At 49.3% G+C, this 21717-nt stretch overlaps 2 protein-coding genes across 15 annotated transcripts in view; both read right to left on the reverse strand.

The window, feature by feature from the left end:
- Positions 1 to 2099: 2099 nt before the first annotated feature.
- Positions 2100 to 21717, reverse strand: part of LOC121593412 (supervillin) — a 184978-nt gene continuing 165360 nt past the window's right edge. For 12 of the 14 annotated variants that reach the window (XM_041915731.1, XM_041915734.1, XM_041915732.1 and 9 more), the window contains 5 exons: positions 13886 to 14390; positions 9078 to 9228; positions 8195 to 8989; positions 5261 to 7716; positions 2100 to 4748 (listed from right to left, as the gene is read on the reverse strand). In XM_041915731.1, coding sequence (XP_041771665.1) covers positions 4509 to 4748; positions 5261 to 7716; positions 8195 to 8989; positions 9078 to 9228; positions 13886 to 14390 — 4147 coding nt within the window. In that variant the 3' untranslated portion in view covers positions 2100 to 4508. Of the gene's footprint in view, positions 4749 to 5260; positions 7717 to 8194; positions 8990 to 9077; positions 9229 to 9977; positions 10063 to 13885; positions 14391 to 21717 lie in introns of those variants that run through there. The other 2 variants (XM_041915746.1, XM_041915736.1) reach the window with 2 other exon arrangements.
- LOC121593415 lies at positions 10580 to 12598 on the reverse strand. Its single transcript, XM_041915748.1, has one exon. It carries the CDS (start codon positions 12035 to 12037, stop codon positions 10580 to 10582), a length of 1458 nt encoding a protein of 485 aa, XP_041771682.1. The 5' UTR covers positions 12038 to 12598.

The raw sequence follows: 21717 nt of genomic DNA on the forward strand, positions 1-21717 counted from the left end.
TAAGAAGTGGAGGAGATACAAAGCGAAAAGAATGGAAAGAATGTTGTATAAAAAAGGAGGATAAAATGAAACGAAACAAAACAAAAAATAAGCAAAAATTTGTAGAAACTACTACTACTGCTAGTGAGCGAAAATTCAATCTCGGAAAAGACAAAACAAAAGAGAAGTAAAAATGAAGCATTAAAACAAAACTAAACAAAAAAAAACGCAAACAAGAGATAAACACAACGCCTTTGGATGAAACAAAATTGTACATTTGCAATGCGGTGCAAGGTGCGCACGATTGATCGTGTTTTTTTTTCATAGTAGTCTTTCGATTTCGGCTCCATTTTCGGCAGGGTTTTGGAAACATAAGAATGTTAAGTGGGGAGGAAGGTAAGACAGCCGGGACGACAGCCCGGGGATGGAAGGGAAGAGGAAATTAAAATAGCAAGAAGAAGAGAAAAAATGAAACAAGAAAATGCTACTATAAAGAATATAAATATAAATGCTACGCTTTTCAATCATTTGTAGGAATGTGGATAGGAGCTAACAATAAGAAGCAAAAGAAGAAAACAAAAACACGTAAATAGAGAAACTATCAATACCAACATGAATCACAGTGTGTGTGAAGGTGGAACGAGCGAGTACACGAGCACAAGACAAGCTCTAAAACGATGCAAAATCAAATGATCAAATGATAAACAAAGTTGAATGAAGAAACACACACACACTCACACACAGACATAATACGTACGTACATGCGCGGGAGTGTGTATGGAAGCCATACTAAAACCTGGTAAGCATTAGGAAGAGCGAAAGCGAAAAATCCGTCGTTCTTTGAATCAGTGAAAAAGATTGCGAAACTAAAAGACAGACACATGTTAAGAGAGAGAGAGAGAGAGAGCCGTGAAAGTGGAAGAAGAGTTGTGGTGTGGTTGGAAAACGAAAGTGGTGAAAATAAGTATTTATTATTATAATATTACAATTACATATGTGAAGATAAAGGGAGGGAAAAGGGATAGGTGACGTAAACACACCAGACAAGCAAACTAAGACGTAAATTAAAAGTGAAAGATAAGAAGAAGAAGAAGAAGAAGAAGAAGAAGAAGAAGAAGAAGAAGAAGAAGGAAGCAGTTAGAACTCTACTACTACTTGATCGAAACCATCATCACTCTCCCTTGCTAATCCTTACTATTTAAGTGCGATGAGAAATGAGAAAACAAGAAAGAAGGGAAAGAGTGTGAAAGAGACGTGTGTATGTGTGTAGAGGTAAAAAGATAATGAGTAATACGCACACGATGCATTCAAAACAATGCATCCGTACACTACAAATACACAGCATACAGGAAAAACACACACACACAGGAAGGATGCGAATGCGATTAGATAAGAGCAGCAAGAAAATCGTTCCATACACAAACACACACTTATACACACTGATAAACAGGCATTACACAGGAACATTGTAACGTACACACACACACATGCACACAACACTCATGTGCAAAAACAGAAGGAAGGAAAAAATACCGACACAAGCAGAGGAAAGGATAGTAGAAGTGAAGAAAAAGGTGTAGGATGTAGGATGGCGGCAGTAGCGACAGCCGGCGGCGCATTATTGATTATGATTATTATTGCAAATTATTATATATTCTTATTATATTTAGTGATGACAAACAAACAAGAAAAACGGAAAATAAAACAGAAATGAAAAGCAAAACAAAAAACTACTGTAAAGAACAAAAACAAAAGTATTTGTTTTGTATGGGGACTCCGAAAGAGAAAGATCCGAAATGAAGAGAACCATTGGAGCAGTACACAGTGGCGCCCTCAGTCAGGGAGTAGCAGTACCACGGTTATGAAGAGCTCATTTTCTTATTGGAATATACACATACCTTGGTTCGCTTTTTCCCCCTTTCCATTCTCTTTTCTTTCATTTTTACGCAGCTAATCACGATAGTTTGAGACAGTTTGTAAGTATTTTTTTCACATTGTTTTTTTTTTTTTATTTGGCTTTACATTTTTTTCACTGTTCGTACTGTGTATCCACACACACACACGCATACACAAACACCCTTCTTCTCCCTCACATCAAACGTCTTATTGTTTTTTTTCCAAAAATCCAACGGCTCCATTTTGGAACGCCATAATCAAGTGGAGAACGGGGACTGAAGAGTGGGATGATATGCTGTTGTGCACACCACGTCAAAGTCAAATCTCAGTACAAAACACACACACACACACGCACGCGGCTTTTCATACGCACATACAAACACACATACAAGCGCAAAATTTTGGTAGAAATAATGATGACGGCACGACACGCGCGGTAAGAAAAAAAGGCGTACTCGCAGGAAGGATAAACTCTATTGCACTAAACGTAAAAGGGCGTCGATCGGCAGCAGCAGCAGCAGCCGAAACTGAACTCATCAATTGACTGACAAGTGCACACTACACCTGCTTCCATGGCCTACTACTACCACTGCAGTGTGTGCTTCGAACAAAGGCGCGCGGCGTTCAGCAGCGTTCAACCATCCTCACTCTCTCTGTGCGAACCGGTTCCGGCTGTGCCGCTATACAAACACAGCGCCAGTGTTGTGTGTCGGGGGTTTAGTTTCGCCTTATCTCTTCACCTTTACAAAAATATACCGACAACACACACACACACGCGCACTCTAATAACTCAGCGTGTCCTTGCTATCATCACCGCGTGTGTGCCCGCAATATTCGTGTTCGTTCTCGCTAAATGTGTGACCGAAATGACCGCATGTGGTGGGGTGTATGGTAGGTATAATGGTGGTTTTTTAGCTTTAGCTTGATTTTTTCTTGTATAAGTTATATATAAATGTACGTGTATAATATGTTGGGTTTGCTTCTCTTTCTCTCTCTCTCTCGCTCAAATTCTTTCCCTCCCACCAGCCTGTCGTTTCCCAATTACAAACTACAAAATTCACATTCGGTAAACGCGCGGGGCTTCTTCCTTCGTTTTTTGTTATCATGCTTTGTTCGGCATCGTAATGAAATCTTCTTCTTCTTCTTTTTCTTTTTTCTGCTTCGTTCAAGGTGTACTAACACATACAGTTTAGAGTTCACGCTGCACTTAGTTAAAGATAAAACAAAAAAAAACCCAAACGAATGAAAGTAGGAAACAATAATGATATCGTGTAATAGTAATAGTAGTAGTAGTAATAGTAGAGACACGCCGCCAGCGCACATTTGACTATAATGCGGGGAGGGGATGTTTAAAAACTATATAAGAAAACTGTATACACGACACGATTAATTGATTATGTTTCTCCGGCATTTCTTCGTCTTAAAAGACATCAATTTCGTTTGCTTTTTTTTTTTCAAATCAACGACCACACGATACTACCGCCAACAACCCTTTCCCGTCCTGTCCTGGGGCTTCGGCTAGTCCCTACTTAAGTACAAGCTATTTCCATGCCTCTTTGCGTCGTTTCCTGCCCCGTAACATCATCATGCACGTTTAAATGTAAAGAAATCCATCGATCCATGTTCGGTGTTCCGAGAAATTGGATAAATAAAATTAACACAAACCTTGTCGTTCTTCTTAAAACCAACACTACTCAGCAACTAAAAGCACCATCGGGAAAACAAAGAGAGAGAGAGAGGGTGGTGGTTAACACCCTTTACACAACAAAACCACAAAACTAACAAAAAAGGTGGCAAGATGTAACGATTGAATATAGGGGGGGAAAGAAAATCACATATCTACAAGTAGCACAATCGCGCACTCCTCCGTGTGAGGCACTGCAAGGAAGAAAATAGGATATGAAAACTCAAAAACCCTCAACTCAATCTACTGGGCCTTTTCTGAACATCTTCTTACGGGTCCCTCTCTACAGCACACTACCACCTCCAAGCCTTTCTCATTACGGCGCCATTTACACCGTTTAACGCCCGTTCCTTGCGACACAGATGGTTGTGTTGGTAGGAATAAAATAAACGGTTTTATATTTTTAAATTATTAAAACAAAACGAACACAACATCAATGAACTAGAGCACGACCTTCCTCTTTCCTCTATCTCTCTCTATCTCTCTTTCCTCGATTGGATTGGCCGTTGGAAAGCTCAACCCACACAAGCACACAAAATCACACGCACAGCACACGTACATCTTTATCCTTTAGTGGTACACATCGGTAAAACTTAAGCAAAAAAGAAGAAGAGAGAATGACGCTACTTCTATGGGCGGCTCACAGAGAGGGGAGTTTCAAAATTTGCTACTAAATTTATCTTGCTCAAACAAAACAAAACCGAAAAGAAACACAAAATAACAACTCAAAAGAAAACGAAAAAAATACCTTAGTAATATCATTAGAGCAGAGCCTTCACCCCCTGCAATTTTGAAACACGTGATCCTCGGACGAACACAAAACCCTCGAAACTGGCTCAAATCGTATTCGCTTTCCTGTCTCATTCCTACTTCCTTCCTATCTGTCCGCCCTCTGTATCTGTATGGCGTTTTCCCTTCTCCGTTTTTTTTGTCCGACAGGGTGTGTTTATTAGAACAAACCGCGCTCCTTCTTCAGCTTCGTCTGCTTCCAGGCGGGCAGCTGATCGTACTCCTGCTTGCTCAGCCCGAGCGCCTCCTGGTAGTCGAGCTCGTGCAGGTACAGCTCGAGCTTGGTCGGATCGACGCCCTCCGGCAGCGGGCGTTCGAGCAGCACGGCCAGCGGGTACTCTTTGCGGGACAGCAGCGACAGGCTGTCGTAGATGGGTTGCGGTGTCGATTTACGACCATCCTACAATGAGAGGAAAGGCACCAGAAGGCATTAGTTTCGTGTGAGAAGAAGTGGATCACTTACAGATAGGGAAAAAACAGTGGGAAAAGAATGCTCCACGACAAGGGTTGAAAAGCACGGTTAAAAACATTGGGGCGGAGTGGAACACGAGCGGAGCAGATATTCGCTATTTGGTAGGCATGTTAAACAGTTCTTGTTTTTTGAAGTTGCAAGGTACAAATAGAACACACACACATCGAGACGCACGATATTGCAGCTCGGTAGGCAGCTTTGGGGGGTGTGAGACACATTTCAACAGGAAAAAGCGCACATTGAAGCTTGTTTCATACGGAAGCTTACCAGCAAAAACTAAAACTGATGAGATCTTTGTCTAACTACCTTCTCCAGCTCATCTATGGGCCATACAAACCTCGTCTTCTTCGAGATCCTGGAAACAAGATCCACTCTCTACGCAACGCAGGAATTAGAGCGCTAGAGAGGGGAAGAGAGCAAGAGCTACATGGTACACCTACCTGCACATTGATTTCTGCGACATCGTCCCGTTCGGTCCACTCCGGGAACATGGCAATGAATTCGAGCGGTTCCAGCCCGGCCCAGACGACGAACCCATGCACGTGGTCACCCGGAGCAGTAGTCGACGGCGGCTCCACCCGGTGATGCTCCTGCTGCCGGTCCGTCGTCGGCTTGGCATCGACCTCATCGACCCCCTGCGGCTCATCGTTTCCATTCTCATCCGCCGTCGTCGTGGTCGCCGTAGTAGCATTCGCATGCCCGTTGCCATTCGTCACGCGTTCGCCCACACCTGCCTGTCGCTGTTTCGCCTTCCAGTACGAGACGGCCGTCTCCATTGCGACCCGCCGCTCCACCTGCCACCGGTTCTCGCCCGACCGGTTGCTGTCGAAGCTGCTGTGGTTCGTCTCGCCGCCGGCGCCGCTGTCGCTGCCCGACTCGTCGCCCGCCGGCCACCAGCCCTGCCACAGCCACAGCACGTGCCCATTATCGATCAGGAAGATCGTTGGCTGACGGGCGCTGTAAAGATCCTCCTGCCGGAACGGGTACGCCGTGGGGCGGTCTTTCGCACGCAGCGCACACTGTAGCTCGGTCGCCTCAAAGTTGCCATTGTTGATGCTCGTCAGGTGGAAAATGCGTGGCGTAAAGTCGTAACACTGCTCCGACCCGAGCAGGCTGTGATAGTGATGCCTGTTCTGCCCTCCGACCGCATCAAAGAACTCGTCCGTCTCGTGACCTTCCTCCACGACGGCCGAGGAAAGATTGGACAGCGTTTCGTCGAACAGTTCGGGACACTTTTGGTCCAGCACTACGCGCAGCACGTTTGCGGCCACTTCCTTCGCGTGTGGCAGTGCCTTACAGCCCTGCCAGAGTAGCACCCGACCGCGCTCGCCATGCACCAGCAGCATCGTGGCACGGGAACGTAGCTGCCGCATGCTGCAACCGTCCACCTCCGTGCACATCGTTTCCTCCGGGAAGTTGCCGGTAATCATGTACATGCGCCAGCCCGCCTTCGCCACGCGCTTGCTGCGATGCACGAACATCACCTTGAACAGGCGCAGAAAGGCGGCCGACTCTTGGCCCTGCGCCACACGCACCTGTGCACCCTTCTCCTTGTCCAGCTCGACCGTTAGCAGTGCCGCCGCCCCTTTCTCGTTCGCCGACGCGTCCCGGCCGTGCCAGCAGAAGTAGGCGCACCGGTCGCGACCGACCACCGTGCTGCGGTTCGACACCTTGCCGCTCAGCTCGCGCACCGTCACGCTGATCTGGTACATCCAGCGCACGGTGTAGCTTTCGTCGGCGTAGAAGTGGCCGCGCGACGTCCCATCGATCTCCTTGTACTCGTACTCGTCAATCTCCCACTGCGTCACGGACGTGGTGCGCACATCGAAGTGGCGCATCGAGTCCTGGTCGTAGTAGAAGTCGCCCCGCCCGAGGTTGGAGTTTTCCAGCACCAGGTTCGGCTCCTGGTACGGCTCGGCGCGCCCGTACAGCTCCGGGCCGTCCAGCGGCCGTATCTCGAGCCCGGTCGGGGACGCTCCATCCCCGCCGTACTCGTCCCGGAACTGCACCGTCACGTCCGGCCAGTCGAGGAACTTCTCGCGGAACAGCACCGTCTCCATGTGCTGGGTGACGCGGGCGATCAGGCACCACTCCGGCCGGCTGTTGCCCGCTTTGGACAGTCGCCTTGCATCCCGCTGCCGATCGCCCGCCAGCTCGGCAAAGTTGAGCGGGCTCAGCTGGCACTCCTCGTAGCTGTACCCACCGCCGTACAGCTCCTGGGCCAGCCGCAGGGCCGCCCGCTTGCTCTCCGCCGGCGCACTCTTGCCGCTCCACACGTACAGCTCGGAGCCGAAATCAAACACCAGCACCTTGCGCGGGTCCAGCATCGCTATCTTCGGTATCGCGCCCCAGTACTCCTCCACCGGCACGAGCGACTCCTCCCCGTACTCGTACACCGTGTTCGTCTCGATCAGGCACGCCTCGAACAGCTCGTCCTCGTCCGCGTGCCCCGAATCGCACACGCCCTCGTCCTCCTGCCCGCGGCCCAGCAGCGCCCAAAAGTCGCGCGCCTGCCGGCCGGCCGTCGCACCCCCATCGTTCAGCAGCGTCACGCTGGCCGCACTGCAGCCCAGGTCCTTGTCGCGCACGATCTGCTCGCAGATTTCCTTGCAGCGCGACCGCTCGATCACGTTCGCGTACTGGCCGAGAAAGGCGAACAGCCGGTCGGCGGTGACGAGGATGAAGCAATCGCCCCGGTTGACCGAGCGGGCGGCCGGTTCCACCAGGCGCGTCTGCGCGTGCCGACGGCCCTTCACCTGCAGCAACATCAGCGGTTTGTGCGGGACAAACGACTGATTCAGCGGCAGCGAGCTAGACTTGAGACTGACCGATTTGAAATCCTCAACGGACGCTAAGCCGGCTAGCGCTTCTACGGCCAGATTGCTACTTTTGGCAACTACACAGTGGTGGGTAGGGGTGGTAGTGGGAACAAAAAGGGATGAAAAAAAGAACACAGAGAGAAAAAACGGCGACACGGACAGGGCACGGGGATGCCACCATCGTACGCCAGAGCCAGGTTAGCATTATTGAGGGAACATGAGAGGGAGAGAGCACGTGTTAAGAACAGTTTCGTGCATTGAGAAGGCTAGCGGGGTGTGTAAGTAGTAGGAGGATGTTGTGGTAGTGATGCAGCGCGGTCAAGCACGGCAAACTCATCTCACAGAGGATCATCTTGCAAAAGGATCCTTTTTTTAAGAACACCTTTTCGAGAGAGAGAGATGATCCTCTGAGGATGAAGGTGGCTGACGACAACAAGAAAAGCACGCGCAAAAACATAAATGCACACACTCACACACACACATACACACATACGCACACCTCAAGGCTGCACCGGAGAATGGGGAAACAAGACGCGCGATCGCCCCGCTACTTACTTGCTTCTAGTTTAAGTCGGCGCATCTCCTTGTCGGCGATGCCTGTCCTTATCTCGGTGTACTCCGTCTGCAGGTCGTCCCGGGCGGCCAGCGTCTTGAGCGGATTGCGCGACATGGCCCGGCGGCCCCGCGGCCCCTGTACCACCTTCTTGTGCGACAGCTTCTCGCCGCTGGTCTTGAGTGTGTCGAGATCACCGAACGTAACCTCGGCGTTGGAGCTGCTGCTACTCATCATACTGCTGCTGCTGGTGAGGCTGCTGCTAAAGCTGCCGGTCGTGGCCGTGCTGCTCGCCGTCGCACCGTTCGCCACCTTCCCGAAGAACGAGCCGAAGCTCTCATCGTCCAGCTTCGGGATGGCGACCTTCGAGCCGACCGGTTGTTGTGTTTTGAGATCGCCGCCAAACGTTCGCTCGCCGCCGGACGGTACGCCCGGCACGCTTATGCTACGCTTCATGAGACTTTCAACCACACGGTGCTGCTGCTGCTGGCTTTGCTGCTGGAACATTGCCGGAGCGGGACTAGAAAATTGGGGCGCCGGAACGCTGGTAGGGCGTGCACCGAATGCTGGCGGCGCTGCCGCCGTCTGTGGTTGCTGTCCGTAAACGGTCGAGGAAGTGACCACCGAGGACACCATCATCGAGGGACTCTTGGACAGGCCGAGCTGCGGTGGGTTAACGCTGCGGAACACATTCATCGCGGGCGATTGCTTCGTGTCCGACTTGATGAACGGTAGCTTGGGCGATTTGGTTGCGGGCAGCCGGCCCGCAACGGTGAAGTTGGTCGCATCGGAGAGTTCTGGAAGAGCAAAAAAGAGAGAATAATTAGTCTTCGATACACAATTGCAACGATTGCCAAAAAAAAAAAACAAAAACACGATACTTACCGACACGATTTTTCCAATTTTCCGACGACGTCTTGATCTTGCCCAACCGATCGGAAATGTTTCCACCCTCCAGGTCCGCCGGCCGACTGAACGGTCGTGGTGAGTTGTTTTTCACTGGGCTTTCGTGGGACTTGGCAACGATGAGTGCATTCTGCAATGGCAAAACAAAGGTGTGTGTGCGAGTTAGACAAGCGTGACGTGTTGTTATCTGTTTACATACAGTCATAATGCATAAAACAATCCGCAAAGAAAGCCCACATCCCATTCCACTGATAAGGCAAGTGAGGGTGACAAGATACCAATGCACGACCACCCGATAGTAGTGATATCATCCATCATTACGCAGTCATGGCTAATTAAGAAATTAATGACGTTAAATGGTGTTTGGATGAGGGGAGGAACCCTCTTCCTTCCTTCAACAGTGACCGTTTTTTCACATCACTTTGGGTCTTTCTGTACTGTCTCTTCCCATCCTCGGGGCAGGTTAAACGCTCGACCCAAGGAGGTCATAATGTCGTGGAGAGCAAGCGAAACGAAACGACAGATAGCATCATCGTACAGCTACTACACGCAATGATGCGTACGTCCAATCTGTGTGTGTGTGTGTGTTTTTTGGGGTGTGGTTGGCAATAAGCGACGAAATAACTCAACCTTCCCTGGGTCCCATCATCCACAATTTTTTTTTATCATTCCTCCATTAAAGTTTTCCGTGGTTCCTCGCCGCATCGCTTCGATAACTCATAAAGACATACCATTAATCGGATCGTTAGAGCGACAGTGATTGAGCAGCGGGTTCGAAGACGGCCTTTTAAAGGTCACACCGAATCACAAATCGAACCTCCAACCGACCCCGGGATGCCCAAGGGGCCACACCCCTCTCATTCAGTTTCACAAAATTACCTGCTTCAGAGTAGACAGCGGCTCCATCGCGCTCCTATTACACCCTCGATAAAGTAAACGTAGCAGTAACTTGGACGGGTCAGGGAGGGTGTATTCGCCTCGTAAAACACCTTCTTCTTACGGTAAAGAACATACATTGCAACACCTTGATACTAACTGGAATTGATTTACGTCACTCTTGCACTTACAACACCCTAAATATAATAATGCTTCATCACGCGGTCGTACAGTGTGTTGCGTTACACACACACACACACACCAACACAGGCTGACCCGTGCAACAATAAATCCAATCACAGCCTTTAGCGGGAATTGACTCGTTACTTCTTTTGCTTCCTTTGTTTGTTCGATTGTACACTAAAGCTCGTAGCTGCCTTGACACAGTATCTATACGCGTTGGGTGGATATCCTCGGGGAGTCACCACGCACCAACACCAGTGGTAGTCGCCTTACTGCGCTATCAGTCTCTCTGTTAAGCCCTCTCTCCTCGGGTGACTTTTTAAGCACCTTTGCAGGCCGTCCCAAGATAAGCCAGTTTCTAGGTACACGGGGAGGTGGAGGAGGTTGGGGCTTAGGTGCTTTACTGGGAGCTCCACACATCATCACTGCAGCGACACGATACCACCGTCCTCCTCCATGCTGTCCAGCAGGTTCGAGATGGAGTACTTCCAGTAGTCTTTCGATAGGTTCTCCGCAATTAGGATTTGCTCAATGTTATCGACGGCATTGCGATAGGAGGCGGGCGTCGCGCTTGGTTTCGATTTGCGCAGTACCACTTCCGGTTCTGCTTCCGCCCCATCAACCGTCGTCGTCATCTCGTCATCCTGCAGCAACTCGGACAGGGAAAAGGTGGAAAGCGTTTTGAGACCCCGCGACACCCGATCGTACTTGGCTTCTCCACTGTATCGCTCCAGCGGTTGCTTTCCACTCTCAGCCTCATCTTCGTCCAGCAGATCACTGATCGAGTATTGGGACAAGCGTTTGGAGAACCGTTCCGATTCCAGGATGTCTTCGACCGATTCGGACAAACTTTGCTGGGAGCGGATGCGTCGTCGCATTCGGATCACTGTGGGAGGTTCGGAGGAAGCCTTCGGGTACCCTGCAGCACCGGCAGGCCTCAAGTTCTCCAGGCTAGCACTGAAGGAGCGCGACCCGTACGAGGAGTTGGGTTCGCTGCGGCGAAGAATGTTCACAACGTTGCTGAAATGTCGCCGTGGCGTTGATTCCGGTGCTGCCGGTGATGGTTGCCTCTCTGGCGTGGTGGCAAACTTCACGGAGCTCATCTGGGGTCGCCCCATCGGCTGCTCGAACAGTGTCTTCATGCGAGCGACCACGTTACGGCTGTGCACATCCCGTAGCACCGCCGAATCTTCCGCATTTCCTGAACGTTGGGTAGTACCTTCGGGAATTCCCGACTTCCCTGGGCTGCTGTTAACGCAATCTTCCCCAGTTCGCGTGCCTGATTGAATTTGATAAATGATTTCATTCACAATGTTGCTGCACTCTTTGCGGTCCAGCCGGTGGCGGCGGGTCGGGATCCATTCGGTGGCTTTGGTGGAGGAGGACGATGTTGCCGGTCGTCGCCGCTCCAATGGTGTCTGATTAGATCTGCCCGTCGTTGTGCTGCCATTCTTTACAAAGCCAGAACTCGGCGTGGATGACAGAGCGGGTGAGATGATGGTTGGCTTTTCCGATGCACATTCCGACTGCTTTATGGTACTACGATAATCACACTCTGCCTCGGAAGCCTTCTGCGCCGATGACTCCTCCGCCTCCTTCGCTCCTTTGTTGTTGAGCGTCCGCAGCAGATCGAGCTTGATCTCCTCTATCAGCCGCTGGCGGTCGCGCTGCAATGCATCGACGTGCTGTTCGAGAAGGCGCTCTGCCTCCCGGCGGACGCCGTTATACAGCTGTACCGCAAATTGCGCCCCGATCACCAGCAGCAGCGGGATGACTAATGTTTGCAGCAGCGTACCGAGCCGAACGACGAGACTGATCGCTTCTTCCCAATAGCTGCCGGGGCTGGAGCTGCCACCAGTAAATACCAGCGCATGATTCATGGTGCCTTGGAACGACGGCTAGCGAGGGAGCTGGAATGTATCTCAAGATCACGCACGAGCGCCACCAACTCTCACTTCACGCTTAATAAGCAGGGGGGGGTGGTTCCACGGAATTCACTCTTCTGTTTTTAGTTTTTGCTACCACTGCTTGTTGTTTACTTCTGTTTGTTTCTTTCTCCTAATACACACAGCTGCCCGTGATGAGCAGCAGCACATTCAGCGCACGCGTCAGCAGCCGACCGCGTACAGGATACAACTGAACCAGTTTGCGCCGTCTGCGAGCGTTTGCTGCCGATTCTTTGCCGCACGGCAACGTCGTTTTGTGAGGGTCTGGACCGTGGAAGGAAGCGTCCGTATTGCAGAGCAGTGACAACACAACCAACCACACCACAACAGTGTGCGGTTGTATGCTGATATGCGGCTACTACTGCTACTGCTGGTCGGTGGACACACTCTACACACACTGCTGGGTTTTTACTGATATGGGAGACACGACGCGGGACGGAGAGCGAGAGCGCGATGGTGACCCGATGCCGTACCGGCCAATACTGTGCAATCATCGCAACGAGTGTGCGCGTGTGTGGTGCGTTTAAGCTTGGCCGGTCGTTTCGTGTGTTGTGAGCGTGATTGATGATGCACCTCCGCACGCGCCCGTACCCTGCACAGAGCCCGGCCAATCCCGGTAGAGTGGTGTTAGCGTGCCGTGTTTTGCTATCTTATCTAGCAAAGAAGCCGGCGAAACCAACGAACCAATACCACTGCACACACCTAACATATTAGAGTAGCAGCAGCCGCAGCGTGTGTTTGATGCAGGTGAATATCAACAAACACATCACAAGAAGACGCATTTTTGTTATGACGAAGAAGACGCACGTACTAACGCCCGATCGTGGAATGTTTTATGGATCCCGCCAGTGCATTCCTATTCACAGAACTTCTCCAAAACAAACGGTAACAAATGAGAGACATTGATCAGCGCAGGCCTCTTGGGAAGGCTGTGCTGCACAAACTGCAAGATAAATGCGTCCGTTTGTTTTACTGATGATGAGCACACACACCACACACCCGAAGAGACCGCAAAAGGAAAGCAAATCAAGTATTCCTCATTCACATCGCAAGTGACCCGTAAAGTAAAGTAATGTACTGCGCTAAGACGCGGCACCCGATCTCGAGATTCTAGACGATCACCATCAAGACGTTCCCCTCAAGGGCAGCAACAGAAGCACTGTGCTTATGCACACTTAGCACACCGCAAACACAATCGGCCAAGCAAAGAGAGATCTGTACTGTATATTTGCACTTTGCCCACCGGGGTGGGCTTTTCCGTCGTCCGGTATGTTCTCGCAAACAATTAAAATGCAAATTAACATGCAAACTCGATCGAAATCAAGTCCCATGCATGTGTGTGTGTTGCTGTAGTGCTCCCGATCCAACAAACAACTCTCAAGTGTACAGGATCCGCGAGCGACGGCTCATCGAGTCAAACATAACCCCGCATAACCCGCGATGAGCATAAGTTAAGCCGAAGAGGAAAAGGCAAAAGAGTGAACTAAAAACTGGTTGTTGCTTCCGTGAGAAAGAGGATAAGGAAGCGAGAGAGGGACAGGCAAGCGAACATGTGAACGTTTCAAGGTTAACGTATTCGAGAGCACGGATCATCAAAATTCCACCTTGTTTTGGAAATTAAACCGCATCCGGCTGTAACACATCCAATCCAAAATTTGCTCTCCCCGTTACCATGCAGCAATCCGCCTAAAGGTATGCAATTTGCATCGCCTTCTGCAAAGCGTTACCAGCTACGCGAGGAATAGAGCACGTTAGCGTTACGCTTGCGTTACGTTTACTTACATTGACCAGATTTTCCCGCCGCACGTCGTCGGGCACATCCTTCTTGGAGACGCGCTTGCGCCAATCGTCCTCGCCGCTCTTCTTCAGTGCCGCCAGCCGCTCCGCTATCGACACGCTCTTCACCATCGAACCGTCCTGGTCGGGGCGCATCTCCTCTGTCAGGCAGCGGCGCAGTGCACCGAACGCTGGGAAGCTGAAGTCGTCCTCCGTCCTCTGCTGCTGCTGTCCGGAACCGTGTCCGAAGCTGCTATGATGATTATTATTGTTGTTCTGCTCGGGGTAGAAGCCGTGAGGGGCTGAGGCGGCAGTTAGGGCTGTGGTCGATGGTGCAGCAATGCCACCGAGACCGAATGCATTACTGCTGCCGCCGTGCGTTAGTGCTGATGGTGCCGCCGGTGATGCACTGCCGTTGCTGGCCGTATTGTGGTAGATGATGGCCGACGCCGGTATGAAGGTGGCAAGCTCGGATTGGCTTTTGCTTTTAATCAACTGTTGCTGCTTGTAGCTGGAAAGAGGTACGGAAAACAAAAGAAAAGCGGTAAGGCGTAATGTTTTAATATAGATATGCGGGCACAAATACTGTTGAGAAGAGGGTAAAACAGGGCAATTATTTTTATGCTGCACTGAGCGAATATTCAGATTAGTTCTAGCGCTTCCGTCTCCCGGGAAAACGTGCTAATTTATTCTACACCACTGCACATCAATCACTTGCACAAACTCGCAACAGGGAGAGAGACACTAATGAATGTTACCTCGCTTTGCATACAGAGTATTCTAGGGTTCGTCGTTTGCTGATGTCGTCGCCTCAAAATGTCGTGCAATGGGAAAATCAATCACACTGTCGCGGGAGGGGAAAAAACCCAAACCATATCCCACAGAATTGATGTTCCTTGCTACTTGCTTCTGTTTAGCACAGTGCTTCTATTTAGCATGGCATCTCTGCTCCAAAGTGTTCTCTTCAAACAACTCGAACGTGACACAACAACAAGCTCATTATCTCACACTAATTTAAGGCGGAAAGATTCTTCCCAACCAACGGACCACACATCGCACTAATCCACAAATGAGTCATTCTAGCACACACTCCTAAGCTAAGCGTCCGATTAGAATGCACACACGCCGGCGTTACTCTACGAACGCATCTCCATAACTCACCAGCGAGACCCAACACACACGTGTGCCTTTCCGCGTTTGTGTGTCCTCGGTGTTGGGGAAGTTGGGTGTGTGTATGTGCCGCCCCTTATGCAATCACTTGTGGACGGACACAGTTGTGTTATTGGACAATTTGGCGAATGGGTGTGACATGGAAGGTTGTGCTACGCCCAACCATTCCGCCATTCACCACGAAAATAAACCCCGGAACATACTATTTTTCGCACCAAATTCAAGGTAACGTGCGCGTGAGACGAAAGATTCGCTTGAAAGGAAGAGCCTTCGACACAACCCTAAATCAAACAACCGAATCGCGCAACACACGCAAACCTTATTCCAGCCTGTTCGGTAGTAACCCGTCATGTCGGAACGACATGTATTGGCATGTGTCTGTGGCGGTTCAGGTGGTGGCGGTACATATTCGTGACCGGTGGAACCCAGGCCGCTCTCCATTATAACCCATTAACGGGGTTTCTTTCTTTTTTTATCAAAGTTGTACCTTTCATTGTTTACAACCAAGCTAAAGCCGGCATCAACCAGGAGGGATAACAACGAACAAAAACCAACCCTCACGACACAACCGGAGATGACAACGATGACTCATAAGTTTTTCTCGAGAAAAAAGATCCATCGCAACGGCCAACTACTGCCTCCTCCCCGAGGGAACTAACGCGGCAATTTTCGTCCCTCGCACACTGCTATCCGGGGGCTTTGGTTTTCCGCTTTGTGGTGGGATGATTCAACGATAGACCGGCAAGGGTCACGGTCAAAGAAAGACGTCCACCAGAAGAAGACGAAACCGTGACTCCTGAGATCCAAAGAGTGAGAGAGCAACGAAGCCTCACAAGACAGCACGAAGCCTAATCTGTAAATGTGATAGGTTCATTATGGTCGTCAGAAGGCAGCATAACGGGAACATTAATCGGTGATTTAGCATTATTGACTGCTGGCTGCTTGGCCCCCATTTGCCTTCGCTCTCGAATATGCTAAAAAGGAAGACCACCGGTGAAAGAAAAAAAAGAGCCCACTTTTGTAAGGCATGAGCTCCAATCACGTGCAGGACAGTTCAACAATATAAAATGGATCATTATTTTCAACAGCACTCGATGATCGGTGTGTAGATTGTTCGCCTTCTATCTCTCTGTTCCCGTTTTGCGCTCTTCAGCAACAAAGAAAAAGACAGACGAAGGGTTTGAAGGGCCGCTGGGCCTTTTTTTTACTGCACCACACAAAGTTGCACTTAACAATGCAATTCAACAAACGCACACACACACGCACAACACGCATGTTATTGCGTGACTAATTTTCTACATGACGCAGCTTATTACAACGTAGGCACATCCATCATCAACATTCTAGTAGCGCAAAAAAAAAAAGAACTACGCATCACAATCGTTGCTCTAATAACTCATCTTCACATTATCGCGTCTCAATAGCAGCAGCAGTTGTAGCAGCAGCCCCCCCCCCTTTTAATAACAATGCAGATGGGAAAAGAATGAATGCACTAGAAATTTGCACCAAGTTGCACTTTTCTGCCAACCAAGGGCAATGTGTGTGTGTGTAAACAAAAGGGGCCTGCTCCAACCAACCAACCGGCCGCTCTCGCCACACTTCCTGTTGGAGGCTCATTTCTTTTAATTGCTTAACGTTGTCATCGACAAATAGACGGGGAGTTGGCAGTTGGAGCAGTTGCATGATGAAAGCGTAGGGAAAGTAAGGCGCGCGAGAGCCTTGAACCCTTCAATTGGACACCTATACGAGTGGTGGAGTGGTCAAATCGGGCAGGTGGGGAAATGGAACGGAACACGACCTCTCTCTCTCTCTCTCGCTTGCCCCTTCTTTTGACTGGCCACGGCACACACCTGTCTGGAGTGCAATTGATGGGGATGCAATTACAATTCCATCCACAACACACACGCTGCACTTCTCTCGCTCTCTCGCTCTCTTTGTGTGCATGCGTGAGGTTCCAATGTGTGTGTCGAGACAGTTAAACGACAACGGCTACTCCAAAACTAATTCACTAACCCCCGCAGGTAATGCCGGATGTACAGTGTGAGGTGAGACGAAGGCCGAAAGTGAAATGCGAAAGTGTACTTCCAAAAGCCGAAGAGTTCGCTGCTTCGCATTTACTAAGCACGACTAAGCTGTCCCAAAGACGACCAACCCCGCGAGTTCCTAACTTCTCGACAACGCCGCGCGTGCAGTGCGGATACTCTACAGTTTGTGGCAGAGGATTTTGTTTCCCTAAGAGCACGGTCAGAATAATGGTGCTCCACAGTTCCAAAAGGCCCCAATGTAACGCAGGGCCGCGTCCGATGGGCTGTAACATTACTACCACCAAACCAAGGCGGAGATGTCACGTACGCTTGGCACCACCATCGCGCCCGAAACAAAGCACTCGGGCGGCGGCGGAGTTTACGAAAAGCGGTACGTGAGACAAACGAAATGCGACTACTTTTGGGTGACATTTCTTCTTTTCGCAAGAACTGACACACACTTCCCTTTTTACGTCGACCTTTCGTCGGCTCGAAAGGTGGGCGCTCGTCACTTGATGGGCTTAATTCAATAAATCACACAAAAGGTTTTGGGGGAAGGCATTGGGCCTCTTTGCCGCTTCGTCGTTTTAGAACGTCTAAAAATCAGAAAAAAAGGCCGCGTAATAAATCATCGAAATATAATTCAACACACCTCGATACCCTTGCAGGACTCGCATGTGTGAGGCGGCAGGTGATAAAACATTTCCACGCATGGGTTGCCAGAATGCTTCCGTTGCTAAGGTGCGAATGGCGCGTGTGTTGCAGGTGTCCCTTAGGAATTTTGTCGCATATAAACGCACATTTATAGAGGTTCATACCTCCCTGCGTCACGTGTTGTAACCCAATCAAGAATTCAAATTGAAATGTGATTACATGGAAGTCCCAGCAAAGACAAACAATTGAACATTTGTTTGATGCGCACCCATTGCCAATCAAATTATTTCCCCAAACAAACTTATCCAGGGTTCCGAATAGAAAAAAAACTCTATTTTTCCCTCACATAAAAGAGAGATTGCAGTAAAAATAACACCTTTCCTGCTTGTGTTCTACTTTAGAATTTCAATTAAAAAAGCGTTCTAAATAAAAACCCATCAACCCAGAGTGGCACACGCCCGTTTGTGCCATTCCGGTGACAATCTCACACGTCCAACGGTGCGCCGACGACGACGTCCAAACGGTGGACGACTATTTACAGCCACACCGACACACTGTTTGCTGCCGGATATTCTACAGAGAATGGAAGAGGAAATGGAAAGTGTTCCTTTTCATTACAGCACGATCTCGGTGTGCTCCAGCTCCAAACGTGAAAAACACCTTTACAAACTACACTCCACCACCTCTCGTGTCTGTTGTTTCTGCACCTCAAACATCTCCCTCTCCCACCTCAATGAAGCCGGTCTCTGGTGTTTGTTGATGTGTGTTTTCAATTCCAGAATGGATCGCGTTTCTGGGCCATAGAAACAGGAAGTTTATAATCTTAACACATCCTCCGAATTGACGCCGGCTGCTGCCCTGCGTCCGGCGTACACAGGAACTACATCTCCATTTACATGATGAGAAGTGGCGGCCGTTTGCTCCACTGGAGCGATCGAAACACCCTTGCGCAAATGAAAAGCAGTCGGTTGTCGGAAATGGAACTCTGCAAAAGGTACCCACACACCACACACGTACCTTTTGGGTAGAGAAGTTGGCTGGCTTGAAATGTCTGTAAGTTACAGCAGAACCTCCAGCGAGAAGCGGAAGAAACATACAACGTATCAACAAGTTAGACTCGCCGCGTTGATTGATGCTATTATTCTGAATGATGTTGATGTTTTTCTCCCCCTTTAAATAAGCTGTCGATGTGTTGGAGCCCCGAAATGGAGCGCCCGTGAGGGATTACATTCCCAATAGGCCAATTTACCGGCCAGAAATAATTGAATGAAATTTGCTTTTCGATTGTGCGTCGAGCTGCTGGGGCAGGAGCGAGCTTTAAAACCACCGGAGGTGGTAGAGGTAGCTTTAAATTTCCTACAAATCCAATACAACTGCACTGTGTATCTTGGCCCTGCAATCTTCTGGTTTACATCTGCAATGCACCAACCTCACCGACCGGAAATATGCGCTTGTGTACTTTGTTTGAATAATTAATTGGCCGCTTTTGGATGCAGCAAAAGTTCGGAACAAGCGCTGGACATTCTCACACGTCTAACGTTCGTTTAAGTTATTAGCAAACACGAACCAGCTCTCGATTGATGGAGATGGTTCTGCGTGTGGGTTGGGTGTAAGCTATGGTGAAGAAGTTTTCTAATTATCAAGCTGTACATAATTCATCGCTTTTTGCTACCAAAAAAAAAACACATCCCAACACAAGCGACACGGAACCATTTTCACACCAGACACCAACCTGCCATGGTAGCAGAGCAAAATACAAAGACGACAATGTGTTTGTTTTATAGGGTTCCTTGTTCTTGCGGGAGTCTCCTTCGGCAACAGAACGGAAGCAGCTCCAATGATCCATGGATATAACTTTCTCATTTTTATGCATCACTTCCTTTGTTTCCATTTTAAAAAAAGTGTCAGCATTCACGGCTACGGTCTCCCCCAAGCGAAAAAGGAAGCGGACTAGAGGATGATACACACTCTCAGCATTAGAGTGTGAATTTACTGTCTGCATCAACAAGCCTGTCTGTCCTCTCGGCCCCAATATCTCTCCCAGCAACTGGGATGCAGCAACACAAAGAAAACTGCTGCTGGCTGGGTGTGCCTGTAAAGGAGTTATAAGGAAACATCCTTCAGCATCCTCTCCTCGTGCGACAAGTCGTGCGAAGATGCTCGTCCTCGCAAAACTTCCAAGCAGCAACGGTCCTGCTGCGGCGTCGGGAGAGGAGTTCATTGTTTGGAGATGAAAATTTTCTAAAACGGTCAACCTCCTGCACGGATGCTTGAGCATGGCACGAACATAAACGATTCTTCCCACACACCACCTCCCTCATCTTAAGTGAGATAAAACATTCAAAGTTTGCAAAAAGAAACGCTTCGAGGAAATACATTGGAAGCAACGGGGGAGCGCATTTTACACTCTCCAAAGTTTGGGGAAATTTCTGGGTTCAAGCACTTGCTTCAGAAGTCGTTGCCCCCACACTCTAATGGATTTGCATGATATGGGTAGGAGAGGAGATCAAGAACAGATAGGAAAACTTTTAGATCAGCATATTCGATGGAGCGTGCTAAATGAACCCCAAGGCTTTCGATTAATATTTACGCACATTCGCTCGAATATCTCCACAAAGATCATGATGTAACATTTAAATGTAAATCACACCAACTCCCAATCACATATTCCACCTAGCAATCCTCCATCAACTAACCGGATTGCTTTCGCTTCAAAATAACTGAAACACAATTCAATCATGGTAAATAAATAAAATGCAATCTCCAACGCCCCTGGGGCAGCGGCACGGTGAAAACGGAGGAATATCCGAAATTCTCGCGCTACTCGGCGGTGGCACGGCTATACACAGTGCAGTTTGTGCAACGCGTCCGAAATAGAGCTGTTGATTTATGGCAAACGGCTGGGGTTTGATGGAGCCGCAGTGCTGGTGGGGAGTTAAATTGAATTGAAATTACTTTCAGATTCTCGGTGCATTGCTCGGTGCATCCAAGTGCAGATAAATGCTAGCATAAGCACACACACACAAACACTGGGTCTACTCTCCATCGAAAAGATCGAAATTTCACTCTCAAAACTTGGGGCCACGAGCCACGAGTTATGATATAATTAAGCAGTGAAACTGACCATAGATAATGACGCTCGCAGCTCTCACTTTTGCTCGCGATGAAGCAGTAACGGTTGTAGCCCTGTTTAGAGGAGCAAACAGCTTTAGAATGTTGATAACTTTGTTTGCGTGTGGTGTATCAGTGGGGAGATATTTATTATTTGCGAACTGGAAAACATCTCTTCTACAACTGGTCGTCATCCTGTCTCTCATTTATCTTTCCTCCATTTAATCCGAAAGCTTACCAAGCAAGCAAAAAAGGCCATGCTGCACCATTCTGTGGCAAACTGTTTCCTTCTACCCACTCTGCGTTTTATGTACAATCCATCAAGCAGCAGCGGTTTACCAGAACCGTCGATATACCGGCCCCGTCCGGTGCATTGGCCGCCTGGCAGACGGATCGATATTCTCTCCTCTCCCGGGCATGCCTCGCGCCATGTGCATCTGCTGCCCCCTCTGCACATCTGTTGACTCCACGGGATGATTATTTTTTTGCCACCCAAAACAGACCCCGCAGCTGCCGCCGCCACCGTTCGGAATGTGGTATCAAAAGCAGCAAGAAATTCCAACCCAAACGAATGCAATCCATCCTCCAGCGTTCGTTCTATGGCGAGGCTGGCGACCCATTCAAAACGGTTTCAAACGAGGCAAAAAAGTGATTCCTTCCGCCGAAGAATGCAAAAAAGCTCCAGCTCCACACACACTGCACAACATGTTGTCTATGGTCGTTGATCTGTGCGCTCTGCCCATGCTGCCCCATTCCCATGCTGTTGGAATTAGTCTGGGAAGAAGTCCGTACGTTCGTGTTTTTTGCTTGCCGTCTCTCCCTCTCTCTCTATGCTCCAGAGCTTATGTTACTGTTGCCCAACCGCGACCACATAAATAC

This window comes from Anopheles merus, chromosome 2L (assembly GCF_017562075.2).
Source record: "Anopheles merus strain MAF chromosome 2L, AmerM5.1, whole genome shotgun sequence".
NCBI classification, from domain to species: Eukaryota; Metazoa; Arthropoda; class Insecta; order Diptera; family Culicidae; genus Anopheles; species Anopheles merus.

Coding starts and splice junctions, on each gene's coding strand:
- LOC121593415 (XM_041915748.1), bottom strand. CDS start 12,037: ATGAATCATGCGCTGGTATTTACTGGTGGCAGCTCCAGCCCCGGCAGC.